Raw genomic sequence first — 22,686 nt, 5'->3', positions numbered from 1 at the left:
CCACCCCACCCCGTACTCTTCTCCCCCCTAAACCAAACAGAGCTACCCCTGTTCCTCCCCCCCCCCGCCAACAAAGCCACACACTCCAAAAACCTGTCAAAAACACAGACATGAAGCCACATAACTTCATAGCCCCTACCCTCAACCCGCTACACTACAGCTTCATAATCTTCTATTCTATTGTGAAAACAAACTCTACCTACCACTCTACTCATGATAAGGAACCAGAATCCTTCAAGTCTCAAACATTCCCAATCAATATTAACCCCACTCTAAATAAACCACTCAACTGGTACCCATTCCAAGCCTCAGATTTAAAAGAACTCAGACAGGCAGTAAAGGAGAATGACATTATGCACCCAGGACACAATCTTTCCTATAGAGTCTTATTGCCACCTTAAACACGCCCCCAAGGTTGGAGAGAGATTTGCTGCTTCTCCCTACCCAGTCTAATATTATTACAATGGGAGACCTATTTCAAGATGAAGGCCTTCAACAAATCAGGCAAAATCAGGACTGGGTTGACATTCCACAGGGATCTGATGAACTCTTTGGCCAGGGAGACTTTTCTACTAGAGCACAGCAGACAACACAGCCAACAGGTTACTATTAACAGGTTTGCCTCTGTACAATTCAAGCATGGAACGGACTCACCCCACCCTCAGGCTCAGAAGACCCTGCCTCTTCCGTGTTCTTTCTCCATCAAAAGCTGGGCAAGCTCATATCATATTCTTAGAACTAAAGTAAGCCTAGAGAGAAAAAGTCCAAACCTCACAGCCAGAGATCTCCTTCTTAGAAACATCCTCTGGGAGGGTATGGCTTCTGAGTCAAACCTAGCCTGCCAAGGTCTCTGGGATGAACACTGTGATAGATGGGTGGGGCAACCCAAGGATAGCAACAACATCACATCAGATTACATCAGTAGCTCAGCAGCAGCAAAAAAACACAGAAAGGATCTGCTTTAGGCGTGAAGAGACAGGACACTGGAAAAATGGATCCCCAGAAAAGTCCCTAACCATAAAGGAACCAATGCCCCTAAGGCAGTTTCCCCCCAATGTTACAAAGGCTTCCCCTGGACCAGAGACTTTACTTTCCTATAAAATAAAGATGGCGAATCAGTGAAACTTAAAAGGGGGCAGCCATCAGCCCTGACAATAAGAGGAAAAACTGCTTATGGATGAAGACTGATTTAGAAGTAAGGACAAGCTATCGAGAGACATGCAGGTCAGCTACAGGGTATTTGACATAGCCATTAGGGTAGAGTTTATTCATGACTCTCATGTGCCAACGTTCATCCCAGGGATCGCTGATGGAAAGCTGAAGTCTAGTTTCTAGGTTGGTGAATATGGTACTGTCCCAGCTGGTAGATTCAATTCTGTGACTCCGATATCTGCAACCTCCATATGTGGAGGCCTCCTGGAGGCATTTACCTGTGTTTCAGTAAGGAAAGCAGAGGAGCATGCTGTGTGTATGTGTGTGTGTTGGGGGTGGGGGTGATTGGAGATGGAATATGGTTATAGGGGATCTCAATCTTGATCTGATATCCTCCCGGTGGGAAATTCTTGGTTTCTATGATTTCGTTGTGTCTGTTGTAGGTCTCCCTAGCAAAGAATCTCCAGGGATGAGTGTTGGGAATGCTAGGGAGAGGCTGGGCAGTAGTAGAGTTAGTATGAAGAATGACAAAACAGCCATAAGAATAGAGGAGAGGGGAGCCTGTGGAGGACACATGGCCTGGGCAGCTGTCACCAGGTCATGGATCTCTTTGTTGGACCTTGATCTGTCAGTGAGAGGCAGATTGCCTTTTTGGTTGGTGGGGTGGCGTTGAACATTTCTGGTGGGAACCCAGACAGGCCTAGGTTGGTCCTGTGGAAAAACACAGGGAGTTGGGGATTTAGCTCAGTGGTAGAGCGCTTGCCTAGCTCTGGAAAAAAAAAGAAAAAGAAAAACACAAACAAACCCCCTTCTGTTTGTAAAGAGGGGGTCTTGTCCCTTCCAAATCCCATCCAGGGGATCCCACCGTCATTTCTCGGTTATTTCTGGTGTGTGCCAAAGGAGGGAGATTGGACAGTGTTTGGTTTTGATACCAAACCATTTCCAATACAGGAGTTACTCCAATGACACTTCTCTTTTATAAAAACAAAAGGGAAGAGTTGTGGAGCAAGCAGACCACGCCACCAGACAGAAGAACTGGTAAGGTTGAGTGAGCTCAGATCCTGGGAATCTCAGAGACTTGAGCCCACTGAGAGGACCACGGCAGTCAGTCATGTAGGCAACACCATGCAAATAGAGCATCACTCTATATTTCAAACAGAGCAACTAGGAAATACCAACCCCTAAATCCCACCCAACCCTTCAATGTTTATATAGTCTCTGACCACATGGAACAAAGCACACAAGTTATTTGACCAAGGACCACCTAAGAGTGGTTGTTTTTACTGAGTTGTAACACGGGGGGCGGGGGAGAGTTCTCGCACCCAAAGTATTCACCAGTACTGCCCCAGCAGCCCCAGCCAGCCCTGCCTCTGGAGCCAGTAGCTGATGAGAGGCTGGGGACATTGACTACCTGCCCTGAGCAGGCTGCCCAAACCTTGCCTCTCTTCTAAGAGCTGTAACACTTTGAGCATTCCAGGCTGGACCAGAGCCTAGTGGAATATATTTGTGTCCCTGTTCTCTTCTCTCTCAGGGCGGACAGAGGACAACAACCATGACTTACAAATAAAGATGAAGTCTACGATTTTCAACAGATTCAGTTGCAGATCTTAAGTGTATTTTTGGAACTGTTATTTATGTTGCTTTGTTCATTTTTATTAGTAGCAACTATGATATTTCAATTAAAATGGAAGAAAAAATTTTACTTTTAAAATAAGTCATTTTTTTTTATTCAAAGAGAAAGGAACAGTTAGACACACATTTAAGTTCGACTTCTGGATCTGTGAGTGTTAATGCTGATGGTAATGAAGAATACTCTTCCTAATTTTGTAGCTTCAACTTTAGTTGAGTCACATTTCAGAAAGGAAAAAGTGAGCATGAAGCATAATAATGAAGATTACTTAAAATATGGCTTTGTCAAATGTGCAGAGCTCTTTGGAAATGAAAGACACCCAAGCATCGTGTATAATATTCTTACAAATGACAGCTTAAAACCTTCCAAACTAAAGGGGACCCAGACACTTAGAGTGAGGTATTTAAGGGTGAGACAATTGAATGTTTTCAAAGAAAGAAAACAGAAAGCTATCTAAGTGGTTGCCCTTCTTTTTGATAGCAAGAAACCCTCAGTGTCTTACACAGATGGTGAAGGAATTGTCCCAGCATGTTTGGCTCTGGTGATTAGTCAGCAGAGAAGCTGAAAACACAACTTAACATAGTAGATCTTCCAATCTGTAGTATTGCCGAACCATTAGAAATGGTGCTTCTCCCAGTGGAAGGGGAAGCCCTTGGTCCTGCCAAGACTGAACCCCCAGTGAACGTGATTGTTGAAGGGAGGGTGGTAATGGGGGGAGGATGAGGAGGGGAACACCCATAGAGAAGGAGAGGGGGAGGAGTTAGGGGGATGTTGGCCTGGAGACCCGGGAAAGGGAATAACAATTGAAATGTAAATAAGAAATACCCAAGTTAATAAAGATGAAAAAAAATGGTGCTTCTCATTCAGTTATAACCCAGGATAGATTTTGCAATCCAGCTTGACAGAAAAACAACAAACAAACAAGCAAAAAACCAACAATGGGAGCCACCCAACACCTTTAAAGCTTACGTCAGAAGTGTGTGTCAAGAAGATTTTATGGAGGATATTTGTGCTTTTTAAATTTAACCTCGTATCTAAGTCTTTACATACTTTTAAAGAATTAGAAAAGCACATATATCATCAATATAAGTTAAGCAGGAGCGTTATAAATGATCACAAGAGGTGGAGCAGCAAGTCTCACTGAGAACATAGCGGCTAACTAACAATGTGTTAGAAATGGCTAGGAACAGTTCGGTGTGGAATTACTGTGTCATCTGCTGGAGTGCTTCCCCATCCAGGGAAGTCCCACAGGTTGTCGTAGGAGCATAGAAAGTGCAGTGAAAACGGTTTACCTGAGACAAGGAAGCTCACTGAATAGATGATTTCTTGAAACATTTGGTTCAGATTTTGGAATCACTCATATCGACCCGCTCTAGCACAACACAGTGTGCTGTTTTCTCAAAGGAAAGTACTAGGCAGGGCTTATGAATTCGGGAATGGGATTCACATTTTTCTCACAGGAAAAAAAATCTCACTTAGGAAATTGTTTTTGAAAATGATGTTTGTATAACAAACTTGGCATATTATACTGACTTGTTTTGGCAACTTCTTAACAAATGAGTTTAAAACTGCATGATTGTTACTGTAGCAAGCAAGGGTTAAAGGTGAATTCTAGTCACTATGTTCCCAATATTTATATAATATTTGGAGAGGATATTGTTAATGAAGACACTTTGAAACAAGAGAAGTCAAAGACATTGCTACATCTCTCTTCTCTGGCTCAATTTTAACTACTTCTTTCCAGAAGAGAAATGTAAGGGCTTGGAGTTAAGAAAACAGTTGGTTAAGAGATCTATTTGTGTTTTAAAACCAAAAATTAAAAAATGAGTGAAACCTGGTGCCCAAAGAAGCAAGTTACTTATTATAATTTCTTCATGTTCACTGAGGAACAATTACAGAACCTTAAGTTTTCAGGTGTTTCGAAACACCAGGCACTTAGAAGATATCCTAGAGAAGTCCTTGAGGAAGATCTTAACATCAGCCTCCCTCTGGCCTGCACACATACAGGTGACAGCACAGCCACACACACACACACACACACACACACACACACACACACACACATACATATACACACACACAAAGATAAAAGCTTGCTTCTTCTCCCACCCCACCTGCCTATAGAAATGTGGTAATAAGTGTTCACCTACCTGTAAGAAATGGTTTCTTATGCCCCAGAAATAATGAAGTTTCTCTAGGATAAAACCTAGTGTATTAACAGTTGAGGTTCTTCTGTGGTCAACCCACTGAACCACAGGTAATGCCTAGCCTGTATTGCATCTCATGGAGGGGTTTGAAGCATGGGGTCCAACACAGTGCCATTGTAGCTGGGTTTTTTTTTTTTTTTTTCTTTTTCTTTTTTCGAGCAGGGGACCGAACCTAGGGCCTTTTGCGCTTGCTAGGCAAGCTCCTCTACCACTGAGTTAAATCCCCAACCCTGGTTTTTTTTTTTTTTTTTTTTTTTTTTTTTTTTGAACTATAAGTTGTGCTTCAGACCCTGAGAGGTTTGTGTGTGTGTGTGTGTGTGTGTGTGTGTGTGTGTGTGTGTGTGTGTATGTGTGTATATATGTGTGTATACGTGTACATACATATTCTTCTGTACAATCCACTACCATGTAAGGCAATAATCATAGACCTCCAGAATATGAGTGTAGACATCTTTAAAGAGCATTTCAGCTTGATTGTAGTTATTCTCTGGTCTTCAAAAATTCACATCTATCCTACATGATATATACCTTTACCCATCCTAATGTCCCCCACAATTCTGAACTTATTTTAGTATCAGTTTAAGTCCCAAACCTCACATGTAAACTGCCTAAATTACAAAGGAGTGTAGCTCTGACCATATTGTATTCTCAGACAAGGTTATCTGTGTGCACTTGGAAAACTAGAAAACAAGTCCTGTGCTCCAGAAGCAATGGGGCAGGTGTAGGTGATGCCTGTGGACGCTGTCCCTCACAAAGGAAGAAAAGGAAAGGCAAAACAGTCAGTCAGTCACATCCAAAGTCCACCCAGACAAACTCTATAAAGTCCAAAGCTTAGGAATGGTGAATGATTTTTGTCTGTGCCCTTGTTGTGCCCGTGGCTTTACTCAAAGCCATCTGTTTTCACGAAGGGTAGTATATGTTTGTCCTGGAAGGACGGTATGAACCGGAACAGAATTTAAGTTTTCTTGGTACTCACATGGTAATGGATGAATGATTTTTATAGGGGGGTGTGTTTTTCCTTAAAGCAAACAAAATTCACCTGTCTTTAGCCTTTGAGAAAGAGGACACCTCCCAAGGGTGTTGTCATTTCGAACCAAAAAAGTTTTTTTCTCCCTATGGCTGAAACCCTCACGTCCTTCAAATTCCCATTCCCTTTGAGGTTCCTCCTTGAGGTGTCGTTTGCCAAACGACGCCCCAAGTTCAATGTCTGTAAGAACAGAAGAGGAAACAGGATAGGAGGTGTGCTGGCTTGGCACTTGGATAAGCGTCCTGCCAAAGCTCAGCTAAGGGAACCGCCTCCGCGGTGGAAGAGAAACTGGGAGGAGTTCAGGAGGTCACTGGCTAAAGGAATCAGTTTCCCTGATGGCGGTCCAAGCATGCGCGTTGTCTCTAGGGCTGGGGCTGTGGATGACCCTCTTGCTGCCGGTACTGCCGGGGGCGAGAGCTGCTGGAGCGCGGTGGAGCGGGGAGGGTACCACGCCTCACCTCCAGAGCATCTTCCTGGGCCGCTGTGCGGAGTACACCACGCTGCTGAGCCTTGAGCCCGGGTAAGTGCTAAGCCAGAAAGTGAAAAGGCAGAAGGGTGGGGTGAGGTCGGGGCTTTGGAAAGTCAGGCGGAGAGACTAGCGGGTCTTCAGGCAGGTGATGTGTGTGTAGGTGATTCTTAAGGGCAGGGTCCCCTGTGCAGGGGATCTCCAGGTCCAGGAGGACTCTGGTTTCCTCTGTCCTGTGCACACTGTGCTTCCTATTGAAATACTCCCTCCTTTGGATCCGCTTTCTGTGTTGTTATACTATTCTTTTTTGCGCCAGTTGTTTTTAATTGGGACGCATCTCAATAAAATAAAGTAAGAGACTAACATACGGAGTCAGGTGGTCATCGTCACCAAGGGTAAGAAAGCATTGCTACAGAACGTGATTTTGAAAGATGTCCCGGACCTCAGGAGTGAGAACCGGCCCCGGAGGACACTTGGTTCATACACAGTACCTCCTCCACACACACACACACACACACACACACACACACACACACACACACACACACACACACACACACACACACACACGGGGGCTGAGAGAGAGAGAGAGAGAGAGAGAGAGAGAGAGAGAGAGAGAGAGAGAGATCTGAAAACCAGAAGTTGCATAGTTTCTTGAAATGGGGGTGGGGTAGGGGACTGTATTATATTACTTAGACTGGAGAACTCTGTTTTTCCTCTCTCAGTGGAAGTGCTTCCCAGTGAATCATGGTGCATTTGGGCGTTTCTTTTTATAACTTTCACTTTGTTGTGTGTACAAGTGTGTGTGTGTGTGTGTGTGTGTGTGTGTGTTGTGTCTGTGCCCAGAGAGGAAGACACTGGGCGTCTGCTCTATCATTTTCTGTCTCCATTGTCTTCTGAATTTAGTCTGGAAGCTAGAGTTAGGCTGGTGTCCCGCAAGCCCCAGCCATCTTCCTGTTTCCATCCCATACAATGCTGGGGTTAGAGGCACAGGCAGCCACATGGGCACGGTGGTGGGTGACAAACTCAGGTCCTCATGCCTGCAGCACAAGCAGCCTGACCCTCTGAACCACATCTCTGGTTCTGACTGGCACTTTTGCACAGGAACAAAAACTGCACAGCCATCTGGGAGGCCTTCAAGGTGGTGCTGGACAAGGATCCCTGCTCTGTGCTCCCCTCAGACTATGATCTCTTCATTAACCTGTCCAGGCACGCCATTCCTAGGGACAAGGTAAGGACAACTGCCTCAGCTAGGGACAGAAGTGTCCTTTTCACGTCTATGCTGCTTTTTGTTTCCTCCTATCTCTTTGTTGGTGAAAAGCAGGAGCATAAGTTAAAATGCTGGCTGATGAACTCAATAAATAACTTACAGGAATCCTTCTGTGTTCCCGGTGCTGCATTAAGGGTTAAGGATCCAACATAAACAACTGCTCTTGTAGCCCTTCCAGTCTACAACGACACTGGACTACTGAGGACCAGTTGAGACAGTGACCAGGAATGTTGTTCTATGTGCAGCGTGAAGACACTGTTTATCCTGGAAGGTGCCAGATGTGCTGTAAAGAATTAGGTGTTTTGAAGCACTGTGCGCTCCAGGAAGGGCATTGCTCAATTGCCTGCCTTCCTAATCAGAGCTGCGGAACAAGGCCTAAGGCTTCTGCTCCTCGTTTTCCACATATAGAAACTGAGGCATAGAGAGATGAAATGCCTTAGCGAAGGTTACACATCTAGTGTGGACAGAGCCAGTCCTCAAGCCCTGGTCCTAATCATTCCTAATGCAAGGTTCTTACCAATGGTGCACACATTTTATACCACACGGGAAATATGGTATCATCTAAGTCAGTGGTTCTCAACCTGTGGGACCCCTTTGGCAGACCTCTATCCCCAAAGATATTTATATTATAATTAATAATAGCAGCAAATCGACACTTATGAGGCGGCAATGAAGATAATTTTAGGGTTGGGGGTCACCACAGCATGAGGAACTGTATTAAAGGGTTGCGGTGTTAGGGAGATTGAGAACCACTGATCTACATGGTGTGTTTGCAGTACAGGAAGGGCAGAGGTGACACTTTTCAAACGCGCCATAGCAACAAAGAAAGAGAAAGCAGCAGGCCTGCTTCCACGGGTCCGAATTCCACCGGCGAGGAATAGCTGCTGACTTACCTTGACGAAACTGCAATCAACGTGCTTTCCTTTTATTTTGTATTTTAACTCCTGGTTGTTTCTCACCAGTCACTGTTCTGGGAAAATAACCACCTACTGGTTATGAGCTATGCAGAGAACACCCGCCGCCTTATGCCCCTGTGTGACGTTCTGTATGGCAAGGTTGGAGATTTCTTGAGCTGGTGTCGACAGGAAAATGCCTCTGGTAAGACTTTTATCTTTGGTGCTGGGTGTCTTCATATGTGTTCATCTCATTTAATCTTTCCTAAATTCTCTGAGGTAGGTAGCATCTATAGTAATGGATAAGAACAACAATGGGGAAAAAGGGATGGTTAGCGGGGTGGAGAGTCGGCTCAGAGGTTAAGAGTACTGACTGCTCCTCCAGAGGTCCTGAGTTCAATTCCCAGCAACCACATGGTGGCTCACAACTATGTGTAATGAGATCCGATGCCCTCTTCTGGTGTGTCTGAAGACAGCTACAGTGTATACACATACATTAAGTAATTTTTTTTTTCAAAAAGGAACAACAATGGGTAGACTATACCTAACCATTGCTGCATGCTGTTACAAGTATTTTAGACACATTAAGTCTATAATCCACAATTATCCACTATGATCCTATCATTAGCCCTATTTGGCAAATGTGGAAACTGAGGCATGGCATGATCAAGAAAGTTGCTTAGGAACATATAGCCAAGAAGCTGTGTAGTCTCACAGTCTGATCTCAGAGCCTCTAATTCCAACCCAGCAGGACTCTGCCTTTGGGTCTTTATTTTCCAGAGGGAGGAAACTGAGGCTAAAAGAAGGTAAATGTACTACATACATTCTTTTTCAGAATCCATGCCAAATATGGAACTAGCAAATTCTTGAAGTTAATACATCTCCAATATGCAATGCATACGTGTACTTTTCTCCTAGGACTTGATTACCAGTCCTGCCCCACCGCAGAAGACTGTGAAAACAATGCCGTGGACGCCTACTGGAAAAGTGCATCCATGCAGGTAATCCTGGGATGGGTGAGTGAGTGTCGAGCATGTGCGGAATCTGTGAACTGGACCCTAGGCCTTTACCCAATTTCTGTGTATCTTCCTTCCCACCGCAATGATTACTCTGACTCTTCTCTGATCCACAAAGTTGTGAGGGTTTACGAGGACAAAATACTTACGGCAGTGGCTGGTGCAGAAAGAAATAGGCACTGTTAACATACCTACTGCACCACGGCCATGTTTAGTGGTTCAAAGCCATGCTAATTCTTAGTGCTGTGGAAAATTGGAGTAACCTCAATTTTACAGGGGAGTCTGGGAAACTGGAGACTTCACTGTGGGTGTCAGAAGTGTCCACAGATTAGCATCAATGGGAGAAGAATCGATAGGCTACCGTGAATCTGGAGCCACAGAAACGGTCCCCAGGCATGTCTGTCTGTGTCTCTGACAGTATTGTCCCCAGAGTTCATGCAAGCTGTCAGTGACTATAAAATGACATTGTTTGTAGCTTACAGTCTCTGCCTGGAGCATTGGAATAAAGATTAGAAACAAGGACGGTTAAGACCTTAGCTCAGTGCTGATGGTTAAATGTTGATTGTGCTGATCAAGAAGCAGGTAGAGGTCGGGGGACTTCTACCCCGCCCCTTTCAGAGGTAAGGTGTCTTTGCCTCCCCTTGTCTACTTTGCTCTCCAGGAGTTCAGTGGGGCCGCTGATAGGGTGAAGGACTTTGATCAAACCTTCCACCAGGGCCATGCAAAGGACTTCCTGTAAGCGTAAGACCTCACACTGAAGACTGTGTACTCCAGCCAGCTCCCATGGGAGCAATGTTTGTTCCCACTTTTGGAGAGAGGGCATCATCTGAAATACAGGCTCCCGTTAGCTGTCAAACACTGTTACTGAAGACTGGAAAGATTAACACATCTAAAGAGGGGTCATATCAACACTATCTGTAAAAGAACTGCGACACAGGTCGCTAGGAATCTTCCTGACTTTAAGGTGTGTTCCTCAACTGGCTGCTGTTATGGGAAAATAATATCAATGCCTCTAATCTTTAAACCCTTAAAGTATACTAGACAGTTGAAGCAAAAGCAAAGCTAATACAGTATAGCAACAAGAGGGCTTGAACCTTCTAAGTAATCAATAAATATTGTTGTTGTTATTATTATTTGTGGTGCTGGGGGTAAAAGTCAGTTTCTCTATTGCACATACCAAGCAAGGTCCTACCATGAGCTACATCTCCCATGTTAGGAGAATTAAATGTTCATTTTTACAGCAATCCTCTGAGGTAACTGTTAAGACTTGGAAAATTAATTCCCGAGGTCAAAAAAGATTGCCCTAAGGTCAAGATTGTAATAAGTAGGTGAACCAAGATTCTAAAACAGATCTTTTAGTTCCAGAGACTGGATTTTTAACCAATTCTTTCTACAGCTCCGGTCCACATATACCCAGGCCCTTTTCAATGTTTTCCCATTGTCAGTGCAACCACTGGGTAGAGAACGGCAAGTTACAGAAAGACAAATGAGATTCCCCCATATTCCTGCCATCAAAATGCTACCCCCTCAACACAGAGGTTGTCAGACTCCAGTATCTGAAGACTTAAACTACTTGTAGTACTGGGGGAAACAGCAGGAGAAAAAATGGCCCAAAATGTATCTCTGCTTTGAGCACCTGGTGTCAGGTGTCGTGTCCTTAGTGAGTAAACCTGTCCTGTGAAGCCCAAAGACAAGAAGTCGCCACCAACGACCCTGATAACAAGACCACCTAGGTATCCGCTTATTAATTTGTTTGTTTCTTTAATGATACCAAAGACTGAACTCCAGGCCTCCTGCCTGGGCCATACCCCCAGTGTCACTCGATTACATTGTAGCGAAGCTCATTTTCTGTCCATCTAATCTCGCAGTCTGTTCTGAAAGTAAGCATGTCCGATGACAGCACAGGTTCTTTGTGGCTTCATTCCGGGCAGGTTAGTAATTCAGACTTCAGTGCTATGTCGGTACCTAGTGGGAACTGTGTACCATTTCCTGGCTGTTTCAAGCTGGGTGAGCATGTTTTGGTCTGGTTAGCCATGCTTGTGGTGGGACGTCGTGCTGTGTACCGGGGCCATCTGCACCTGTGGTTTGCGCTCTGCTTTGGACAGTTAGTTTACATGAGACGTCTATGGGCCAATGGGCTGTGAGTGGGAGTGCCATGTGTGACTTGTAGGCCAAGTCACTGCCCCTTCTCCCTTTCTGGCGGTTAACAGCTTAGCAGGTGTGGAGGCTTCCTCATACTGAGAACTCAAAGCGCCAAACCACCAGGGACCTGTGGTGAATGTTCAGTGGGAGCATAAAGTGAATCCTTGGGTGACGCCACTGCAGTGTCAAGGCTATTTGTCACATGAGTCTAGCCTAATTTATTCTAGCAGACATGGTGGTGTGTATCCTGTATCATGTCTTCAGATTACCTGACATGGAATTACTGAGTCTACGGATAGGGAACTTTAAATGTGATTTCCTTGTCTGAATAAACCAGTCTGCATCTCTACTAGACACATGGAATACTAAGTTTTCCTCTGTTGAAAATTATCAATTAAAAAGTAGCTGCTTTTAAGACACACACACACACACAAAAACGATGTGCCTTCATTTGCTCAACCATGTCTTCCTTCTTGGCAGTATTCAAGAGACAGTTCAGGAGTGATCAACGTCATGCTGAATGGCTCAGAGCCGAAAGGAGCCTATCCCACGAAAGGGTAAGAACGCCAGAGGACACCACAAATGGCACCAAACTAAAGGCTAGGGAAGCATCCCACACCCACTCTGATGCCTGCTTTTGTACACTGAGGTAAAGTAAAAGTAAAATAGTTGAATGATGTGTTGCTCAGAGCCATGTCTATACAATTAAACCAATAAGAGCAGACCAATACACGAGCAAGTCTCCAAATGTAGATGGTTAGAGGAGCTGCTGGGGGGAGATAGGTCAGTTGATAGCATGAGAACCTCTGTTTGATCCCCAGAACCCAAGTGAAATATCTGGGAGTGGTGGCTCATTTGTAATCCAAGAGCTGGGATGGCAGAGACAAGTGGATGTCTGGGCTCAGACAGCCTAGCCTATTGGCCAGTTCCAGGCCACTGTGAGAGACTAGACAGCGTCCAATTTTGTTATCTGCCTTATATACTCTCATACACACATAAATGTGCACCCTCATACACATAAACACGTGCACGCACACACAGTGTAAAAGGAACCCTAGAAACTCTTTTCAGGGGAGATAGGATCTCTCTGAATAGCCCCAACTGTTCTGGAATTCATTATGTAGACCAGAGTGGTCCTTAAACTCAGAGATCTACCTGCCTCTACTTCCCGACTACTGAGTTTAAAGGCATGAGCCACTACAACTGGCTTCCCTGGAAACTTTTCAAAACTTTAATGTACAAATAAACTAATGGCCAAAATGGATTAGTTCTTATACTGTGTTAAGACTTGAAGAAGTGTTCTCCTAGGCTGAAGACAGGGCTCCATGTCAGACACTGCCTAGCATGACGACAATACAGACTCAATATCATGGAAGAACGGATAATAAATGTCCTCCCTGTCTCCCAGGTTTTTTGCAGATTTTGAAATCCCATACTTGCAAAAGGATAAAGTCACAAGAATTGAGATCTGGGTCATGCATGAAGTTGGGGGACCCTATGTGTAAGTTTTGGGATGTGGGGAGGTAGCTGTGAGGTCTTGCTTTGCTTGGATATGATCTGATCATGGCCCCTTTGCTCTTAGCTTTAGAGACCTGTCCATCTTCTGATTCTAATGTGGCTGGTAGAGAAGGACAATAGGTGCGCTCCTAGCCTGACACCATGCTGATTTTTGTGGCATGAGAGCTATGGATAAATGAGGTGGTTTTGTTGTTGTTGTTTTTTTTTTTTTTTTTTTTACACATTTCTGAGGGTCAAAGTCAGTTTCTCTTTCTTTTTTTTTTTTTTTTTCTTTTTTTTTTTTTTTCGAGCTGGGGACCCGAACCCAGGGCCTTGTGCTTGCTAGGGCAAGCGCCTACCACTGAGCTAAATCCCAACCCCCAGTTTCTCTTTCTTATCACTTAAAGGCTCAATACCCTCACCAAAGTTTTCAAAATCAGCCCAGTGCTCTACCCTGTAGCCTGTGTTCTCTATGGAGCAACCACTTCTGCAAGTAGGTGCTGGCTAATTGGTGAGGACCAAGGCTTCAAAGAACTACAGCTTCTCAAGAACACCTTGGGTTTCTATACAAGCAAGGGTGGAGCTCATCTCTTTCATGAGTGAACACCACTGCCGAGGAGACTAAAGACCCCCTAAGCCTCCTCCAGCTTGCTTTGCTCATGGTTTTCAAACAGTTCTACCCTGTGTCTTAATTTGGCCAAATTAAAACGTTAAACCCACTTTGTCCAGAAGTTTGGCAATAGAACCAGTTTGTTTCAAGCTAAGCAGCCATGAGGGGGCTACAGAGGAGAGCTGTGTCCTGTCCCACAAAGCCTTTATGCTGCATGCAGGCGAACATTGCCAAACCCAAAGACGCATGTGCCACAGAATATGTATATGGAGAGAACCTTGAAAAATTCCTTTTCAGTTGTGTAGTGTGGCCTAAGTCTCACCTCATGATGGCTTTCCCCGCTATTGGGTAACAGAGTGTAACAATGTTAGAAACTGTTTATTATATAAGTTTTATGGAAATCTTCATTTTTTTTCTTCCTAGAAAACAAACTATATTTATTGTTGCATGAAAATCATTATACTTTGGTGTTTTTTTTTTTTTTTTGGTAAAGTTTCTCTTTTTCTACTGGTTATGCTGTCATATCTATTAGATTTTGTCCTTTGACCCTACATTTAGGAGATGTCATTTTAACACCTCAGCTCCTCATTTCTGTGTCAGGAGGGATCCAAAAGTGGACACCTGCTTGTCATAGACGAGCCCCAGGATAGAGTTGCTGGCAGGTTTTGAGCTAACTCGCGTGCACTTGGAGTTCTCCGATTCTAAAGAAAGCTCAGAGCTAATGAATTGTGTCACGGTAGGGATTATGTTTGGGTAATCAGATTGCAGCTGCCCTTGCCACAAGAAAGCAAGGGTAAAGTGAGAGCTGTGTCAGTCTGCCTTCCTGATAATGGTCTTACTAAGTATACGGATCTTACAGCATCCTGGGAGGAGCATCAGCTGCACACAGTGACATGTATTTAACCAAAACATGCAGTCTGCGAACTGCCAGCAGTGTGGCAGCTGCCATTTATCCAGCATAGCTTTAACTGACTCTACAGAGGCCATAAAAGAAGCCTTTCCTTGCTTTCCTTGGCCCCGTGTCCAGCTGGAGGCTTGTGCCGTTGCTGACTCATGAGTAAGCCTGGCCCAGAGAAGGGCAACAGAGACGGGCATCAGCCCACATCTGAGAAAAGTTCTAAAAAAATGGCCTCACTCAGTACTCTGTCCTCTTCATTCCTATATCACGTAGAACTCAGTTTCTATGGCAACGTCTTCCAGCTGCTTATTGGCTCACTGAACATGCACTCCCAACCAGCTTTATGATGGAGAGACTGCTTACATTCCCATCCCACAGAGACTCAGCAGGACTGTGTCATGACCGAGCTCACAGTACTGTGTCTATCACTGGATGCCTTTAGAAACCCTCTCAGGATTTCTAGTTGTGGGCACTGGGAGAGTGAGACTTCTATTGGTGGGAGTCAGGGAAATGGGTATGCTCGGTATATGTGACTTTGCTCTCATGGACTTGCAGTTGTTATTATGGTTCCCAAGGTATCAGAGACGTCATGCCAGAGAAGCTGGGTGCTTTCTCTAGACTAAAAAAAAACTTTTTTGAGAAAAAAAATCATATGCTGAGGTTGCTAAGAGAGAAGAAGCTACCTGCAAAATTCTGAGCCTTGAACTGAATTTCAAATTTTGGTTCAAGAAAGCCTACCTTTAGGAGTTTATACTGGGTTTGCTGAAACAGAACGTTAATGTGTACAAAACGAAATTTCAACCAACTTTGTTATAGTTTAAGTGATAATGAAATATAAGAATCAACTTAGGTCTTCAAAACAGGGGCTTTGCTATGTGAGATTTGATCTGTTTGTGTAAAGGAGACAATGCAGGGTTTACAAACAATGGCATATATGCAAACATAGTTATATAGAGAGACACAAATCTATGCATACATACATAAGTACACAGCTTAAAAATAATGACATAGTACATATACTTATATATGCACAATATATACTTGTATGTAGAGCTTAAAATGTGCCATATATGTATGCATACTTATATGTATGCATGTGTATATATTATAAGCATTTATAAACAATGGTATATGTTTATGTGTGTCCACATACAGACAGATGTGGGCCAAAGCGCACACACACGCTGGATAGTGTGCAATGCTATACACGCAAAGTCTCTAAACTTGCATACAGCAGCACCTCCACTCTTGGGTGTGATTCTAACGCCTAGTGGAAGATTGGTATTTTAGGTATACTATTTCTTCCTGTCGGTACAACCTGTGGTGAAGTTTCTTTTATAAATTGGGCACAGTAAGAAACAACAACAACAAGTAATAAAATAGAATAACAATATTATACTATAATAAAAAAAGATTGCGATCTAACTTTAAAATATCCCATGGTATTCTATTCATGCCTCCATGCCAGGCTGAAGTGAAGAGAGATGATGTGTGGGCTCACTGTGGGCGGAACTTCGCTGCTACAGACTACGACAGCGAGCCTAGCACAATTTCCTTTTTTTCGGCAGAACTTCATAGATGGATTTTCTTTTATAGGCTTAGCAACCTCAGCTGAGCCTATAAAAGGCTTACCAAGTCAAGAATTTTTACCTAGAAAAAGATCACAGCTTCTCCAGCGTATCCAAATGGCCAGCACAATTGCTCTGGTGTTTTGAGAACAAAAAACAAACGTTGCAAGTCCATGACAATCCATCCGGCATCCAAGATGGTGACTTAGTGACCCATAAGCAGGTGGCATACAGGGTGGCTGTGCTGGACCAACGTGTGATGCGCCTCCTGGTGAGACAGAGTGAGGCAGCAAGAGATTTCCTCGTGCCAATCAAAATGGAGAGCAATTTAAAACTTATGAACTATTTGTTTATGGAATTTTCTTCTTATTATTTTCAGGCAAACATTGACTAGCTAACTGAATTGTGGGTATGTGGGGGGGTTAATACTGTCTAGAAACTTTTAGCAGTGATTATCTCTATGGTTGAGACTTGCAATGACCTTTTGCTGATTTGCATTCTCTAAACTTAAACTTTGTGTACTGTTGTTATTTGAAGCTTTTACTATAGGTTGAGAAGATTCACCACCTGGGGACCATCGCAAATGTTTGCTGCGGGGCAGTCATGGCTACACGTGGTGCGAGCGGCGCCATCCCTATCCCCATGCGCTTCTTTCCTGTTGATGGGTCTCCAGCGAAGGCTCGGCTTTCCAGTGTTCCCCCTAAGGGAAGAACATTAGGGGTGGCCTAAAGATCTTTGGTTAACTCTGAAACAGCTTCTTCTACCTTTTCCTCCTTCTCTAGTCTGTTTATTTAAAAACTATGCCCTTCTGTGTTTTAGGGAATCCTGCGGCGAAGGCAGTGTTAAGATCCTGGAAGACAGACTGGAGGCCTTGGGGTTCCAGCACAGCTGTATCAATGACTACCCGTAGGTGGCGCTATGTGTAACGACTTTGAAGGGTTAGAGCGATTGAAAGGGTTGGTTTGGGCCACGGCTGATGATTTCTGGGTCGCCTACTGGGGGTGTGGGCAGGGAGAACCTTCCTGAGTCTATTTTAAGGACAGCTGGAGGATACTAAAAGCAGAAGTTTATCACGTATCTACGTCTGCTTTCTCCCTTCAACTTTGGTGAGGGAGACTGGGAACCATGGGCTGTGGTTCCCATATCTTTAAACCACAGTACAAAAGATACTGAGCTGGGCATTTGTTTGACAGATGGGTCTTAACCATAGACACTAGGAAAAAATCGTATCAGCCACTGTCTATTGAGACACTGTGACCAACACTTTATATGCTGCGACTTGTGTGTCATCAAGGGATGACAGGTATTAATTAGCAAAGACTGGCTCTAAGCCTGGGGTGATCATAATCCTCTTTTAGACCTAGATTTCCTGTCTCTGCTCCTCTCTAACTTCCCCCCATCCCCTGACCCCTTTTCAAGACAGGGTTTCTCTGTATTGTCTTGGCTGTTCTTGAACTCAGAGATCCACTTGCCTATGTCACCTAAACATTGGGATTAATGCTGCGTGCTGTCACCAGCATTTCAGCTTGTAAGTGTGCAAGCCCAGTAGGCTTTCAGTTCAACCCTGGAAGGCTTTCTTTCATTCTTTTTTTTTTTTCTCGGAGCTGGGAACCGAACTAGGGGCCTTGCACTTGCTAGGCAAGCGCTCTACCACTGAGCTAAATCCCAAACCCCCCCTGGAAGGCTTTCTTAGACACTAATGGATTTGTCTGGGTGGAATGACATGGAGTATTCTTGCCCAGCACCGTAATGTTGCTGCTTTCTGCCTTCCCGAAGCTCTGTGAGCTGCACCATTCTCCCAAATGATCAAAGCCTCAGGACCTGTGGGTGACATCAGCCCTGTTCCAGGCCTCCTTGACTCTCACCTGTGCTCCTTTACTTATGACTGCTCGTGCTGACAAAAATGCAAAGCCAAATGCCATCTACCATCCACTTCAGAAGTGAAGCTAAGCACATGCACTCTCCTGACATCTAACCTGTATACAGAAAAACGTGTACATTTACCTACCCAGTTTGATGATGAGGTCCAATGCGCAGCCGTTCTGAGATATGAAGTAAGAGTACATGACCAGCACCCAGGTGTCCCGAAAGTCCCTGCTGGGCACAGCTGTCTGCTCCTGTGGTGTCACTGGCTAGAGTTGTAGCATCATGGGTTAGTTTGTCTGTCTTTGGGCTGTAAATATTCTCTGTAGATGAGTCATGAGGTTTAATAACTGGCTCATGGCCAGTATTCAGGATCAGAGTTGAATTTTGAACTCAATTTTGTGTAGTCTTGAAGCAAATATCCCCCAGCACCTCCTACTGTGTTAAAACACCAGGTATTAGAAATACTTCTAAATGGACGATTCTTACTGTCTTACAGCTCGATGATGAAGGCAGTTGTGACTACAGATTTCAGAATTTCAGAGTTACCACCATTCTTCTCTGGCTCAAGAACTCTCTATAGAGGCTCTTTCTTTAACCACTACATGCCGTAGCAGTCAGGCCAGACCCCAAGTCCCTTCCCCCATCATAGCTGTCCTGGGTCCTGGCCTATTTCCCTCCTCCCTTGTGTGGTGTCCACTTTATCTGGCTGCTGGTTCTGGGGCTCCAAAACTCATCCAGCTTCTGCTTGTTCCTGTTGTGTGTCGTGTCTTTACTATTACTCCTGGGTAGCAAAGACTGAAAAAGCGAAGACCAACCCAAATGTAGATAAGACTCCCCTGACGCTCAGAGCTCAGTGGAATGGCCTTTTGTCTTGTGTCACCCAGAGTTCACATTAGGTTCTTTGGTGACACCGGTGGAGCCTTATCTCTACACAGACTCTTTTGGGATTCTTCTAGCACCATATTGGATCAGATTCCATAAAATCCAAAGTCTGCCTTGGGCAAAAGATGATAACAACCAAATTTATTTCTTTTTGAATATGTTTGGACAGATTGCATCTGTTGTCCCAAACACTCAGGAGGCCAGGGCGGTAGCATCACTAGATCCCAGTCATTCAAGAGCAGCCTAGACACTCTAGTGCTGTCTATAAAAAACAGTAAAATGTATATATGCAGACTAGACTTCACTGAAGGCAGGTGAATCTAAGCAGGGACTACAGACCATGCAGTGTGTGTCTGTGTGATGTTCCATGTCTCCGTATTCTTTCCAGTCATCTGGTCTATCGATGCCGTCTTAGCCGGCCTTGTAATTCATGCCTTGCGTGTCACTGACACCTGCCCCTGCTTCTGCGGCTGCTGTCCTTTCTTCCTGGTTGCCTTGGAGCTTCACATCTTCTGCCTTGACTATGCTAGGCATTGAGCATTCTCATCTGAGCCATGGCACATATGCTTTAGGCTCAACCTTCTACCCAAAGCATATATCAAAGAGGTTTTCCCAAGAAAGTAGGATGTACATAGAAAGGGTTTGGATTAGCCTACCACTTTCAAGGTTAGCCCTCTAACTCACAATTGTTACAACGTGAGGAAATCATTGGAGTCGGCTTTATCTGCAGCAAATTGCGGTTGAAAATAGGGTCAATTTCATTGGATGGTTGAAGGGTGAACATGACCTATATACAACACACAGACACAATTTGTGGTAGAGAGTAAGTTCTTGATAAATGCTAGCTGTTGTGAGAAGGGTGCCGAGACAGGGCATGCTGGGTAGCTCTGGCTGTCTTGGAACTCCATGTAGACGTGCTGGCCTCAAACTTACAGAGATCCGCTTGCCTCTGGCTCCCCGTCTAGTGCTGGGATTAAAGGTGCGAGCCACCACTCCCAGCCTAGCTGATATTGTTTATAAAGGAGGGGATTGTGGGATTGAGGGAATTCTTTGGATGATCTCCTAAGTACAGTTTCTCTTCTGTAGGCCGGTGAAGTTCTTAATGTGTGTGGACCACAGCACTCACCCCGACTGTGTCATGAACTCGTAAGTAAATGGCTTAAATCAGAACACAGGTGAGCCACCATGTGGTTGCTGGGAATTGAACTCAGGACCTCTGGAAGAACAGTCGGGTGCTCTTAACCGCTGAACCATATCAGAACACAGGTGAACTGCAGTCTGATTGTCCATCCTTTCCCTAAATAACTCAGGCCAGAGCAGGGCACTTCTGCACTGCAGCCTCTCAGTCTCTGAGTTAAATTGCCGCAGTGCCACAGACATCGGCAAGCTGAGCTAACTCCTCCCAGGTGGCCCAACACCATGGTGTTTTGAAAAGTTAGTAAACATGCTAGAAACAAAATTTGCAATTATAAAAAGGGTCAGGAGTGCGTCCTTGGAGAGTAAGGTATTCCCGTCACAACACATGTCACACACATACGTGGACATGCACACACATAACAGATCTCTCATCTCAGTTATAATAAATGATAAAATAGATAAGTTCCTGGGATTTATTTTTTCACTTAACAGCATGTCTTAGAGATGTTTCTATACTTTTCTAAGGTTTTTTAGGGTGAGAGATATGTCTCAGTAGTTACCAGCACTGGCTGCTGTCCCAGAGGACCTGGGGTTGAGTCCCTACATCCACATGGTGGCTCATAACCATCTTTGACTCTGAAATATGCCAAACCAACATGTCTAGCAGAGACCCAGAATATAGTGCAAAGAGAAACGAAGCTGTGTGTTGTGTTTTTCTTGTGGATGGAAACGGGGGCAGATTGCAGAAATGGGTCTGAGGAGAACAAACAATGGACCATAACTTCTAGGAAAGAGGGTAAGGAAGGCAAAAGCACAAGGAAGACCCTCGTTATTTATTGCATTTTGCTCTTATGTTGTATTTTGTTGAAAATAAATAAAATATATCCGGATATTAGTTAGTTGATCATCTTAAGGCAAAAAAAAGTGGGAGGAATTAATTTTGAACAATTCAAATATGAACATAAACTGAATCAGGGATGCAACTATAGTAGATGTCCAGCAGAGGGCGCCATTGGCTAAAAAGAAAGGGTTTTCAGCGTCCTAAGGAAGTTGTTGGTAAGGGACACTGCCAGTAACTAGTCCAGAGCAATGGGATTTGATTCTGAACCAATAAGATAGTTTTATAATGTTAAAAATTCAGCTTTTGTTTGGTTGAACTGAAATCAGTAATTTCTGTTTCAAAAACTCAAAAGGTCAGACCTTATTTAATTTAAATGGGATTTGGCCAGGCCTCTGCTCAGAGTTTTAAAGTCAGAGCAAGATTTTCTTAAGCAGTTAAACTCTGATAATACACTATTCAGCACCAACAAGGAACTTGGCTAACACTCTGGAACATTGTACAATAAGAATGCACATACGAGGAAACATGAATTGACCCTGTGTACCAGCATGAACTACGTCCAAGAGGTGGTGTCAGGCTAAGGAAGCAAATTGCATTCTGTGTGCTTACATAAAGAGGTGTGTGCACGTGTGTGTGTGTGTGTGTGTGTGTGTGTGTGTGTGTGTGTGTGTGTGTCAGTCAGTAACAGCGCGTGCTGTCTTTCTTGCAAAGGCAACTGAAATTATTAGCCGCAGTTCTCTGGGAATATAGAAATTAAGAATTTTTACTTTCGTTTTATGAGCTTTAAGTTCTATCTATGTAGCGTGCTTGTGTGATTTTGACACACACCAGTGTTGTCTCTGTCTCCCTTATTCTTTTCAGAGCCTTAGCGTCTATGCGGAGGGAGAGCCCAGCTCTTCATGCAATAGGAGACGCCAGCCTCATCATCTCTCTCTTAGTGGCTTTGGTTTCAAGTTCTCAAGCATGAAAATCACCACAGCTTTCTAACAGAAGCCAGTCTTGCAGCTTCCCTTGAGCAGTCCACTGTTCTGTGTAAACTGAGAAAGCCCACCATCTCAAGACAGTTCCTTCTAGGAAAACAGTGTACCCAGACGGTAATCCAATTATATTTGCATTTGTGATTCGAGAAACAAGGCATTTATGTAGTCCTGCTTGGCAGGCAGAAGTTGCTACTGGGGAGTTAAAGCTATTCTTTCTTCTTTGATAATGACACAGAGAGTACCGAGCCCTGGAGTGTGGTATAATCTTTTATAATTAAGTGTATTTTTGGAAGTATCTGTATTTTATATTTCCTGTATTTTCTTGTGTTTCAAAAGATACAATATGTGCTTGTCAAGAGTTTCCATTTCATGTACCGTATATAAAGGTATACAAATACAGATATTGTGCAAAGACGTATATATAAAGATGTCTATTTGATGGCTACTTAGGGTAAGAGAACTACCCAGAATGTCAAGAGCACACACAAACACACACAGATTTGGAACTGCTCCCTAAGGTTTTGTACACCCCTAGGATGGAGTGTTCGTTTAACAAGTAAGTCATGTGTATCGCCTGACTGGTGGACAGTTAAGTCAACTGTGG

The 22,686-nt window shown here is 44.1% G+C and overlaps 1 protein-coding gene across 1 annotated transcript; it reads left to right on the top strand.

The window, feature by feature from the left end:
* The first annotated feature begins 6,351 nt into the window (after window positions 1-6,351).
* Window positions 6,352-22,069, top strand: Bst1 (bone marrow stromal cell antigen 1). Its single transcript, XM_032916334.1, has 9 exons — window positions 6,352-6,536; window positions 7,587-7,713; window positions 8,715-8,850; window positions 9,564-9,646; window positions 12,284-12,360; window positions 13,212-13,304; window positions 17,196-17,282; window positions 20,211-20,270; window positions 21,964-22,069. The coding sequence occupies exons 1-9, from the start codon at window positions 6,352-6,354 to the stop codon at window positions 22,067-22,069; spliced, it is 954 nt and encodes a 317-aa protein (XP_032772225.1).
* The last annotated feature ends 617 nt before the right edge of the window (window positions 22,070-22,686 follow it).

The sequence above is a fragment of the Rattus rattus genome, chromosome 11 (assembly GCF_011064425.1).
Source record: "Rattus rattus isolate New Zealand chromosome 11, Rrattus_CSIRO_v1, whole genome shotgun sequence".
In the NCBI taxonomy this organism is placed as follows: Eukaryota; Metazoa; Chordata; class Mammalia; order Rodentia; family Muridae; genus Rattus; species Rattus rattus.
The sequence above is the reverse complement of the archived record's forward strand: the minus strand, read 5'-3'. Positions and strand labels throughout refer to the sequence as shown.

Coding starts and splice junctions, on each gene's coding strand:
- Bst1 (XM_032916334.1), top strand. CDS start 6,352: ATGGCGGTCCAAGCATGCGCGTTGTCTCTAGGGCTGGGGCTGTGGATG. Junction 6,537..7,586: donor CTGCTGAGCCTTGAGCCCGG/GTAAGTGCTAAG, acceptor ACTTTTGCACAG/GAACAAAAACTGCACAGCCA. Junction 8,851..9,563: donor TCGACAGGAAAATGCCTCTG/GTAAGACTTTTA, acceptor CTTTTCTCCTAG/GACTTGATTACCAGTCCTGC.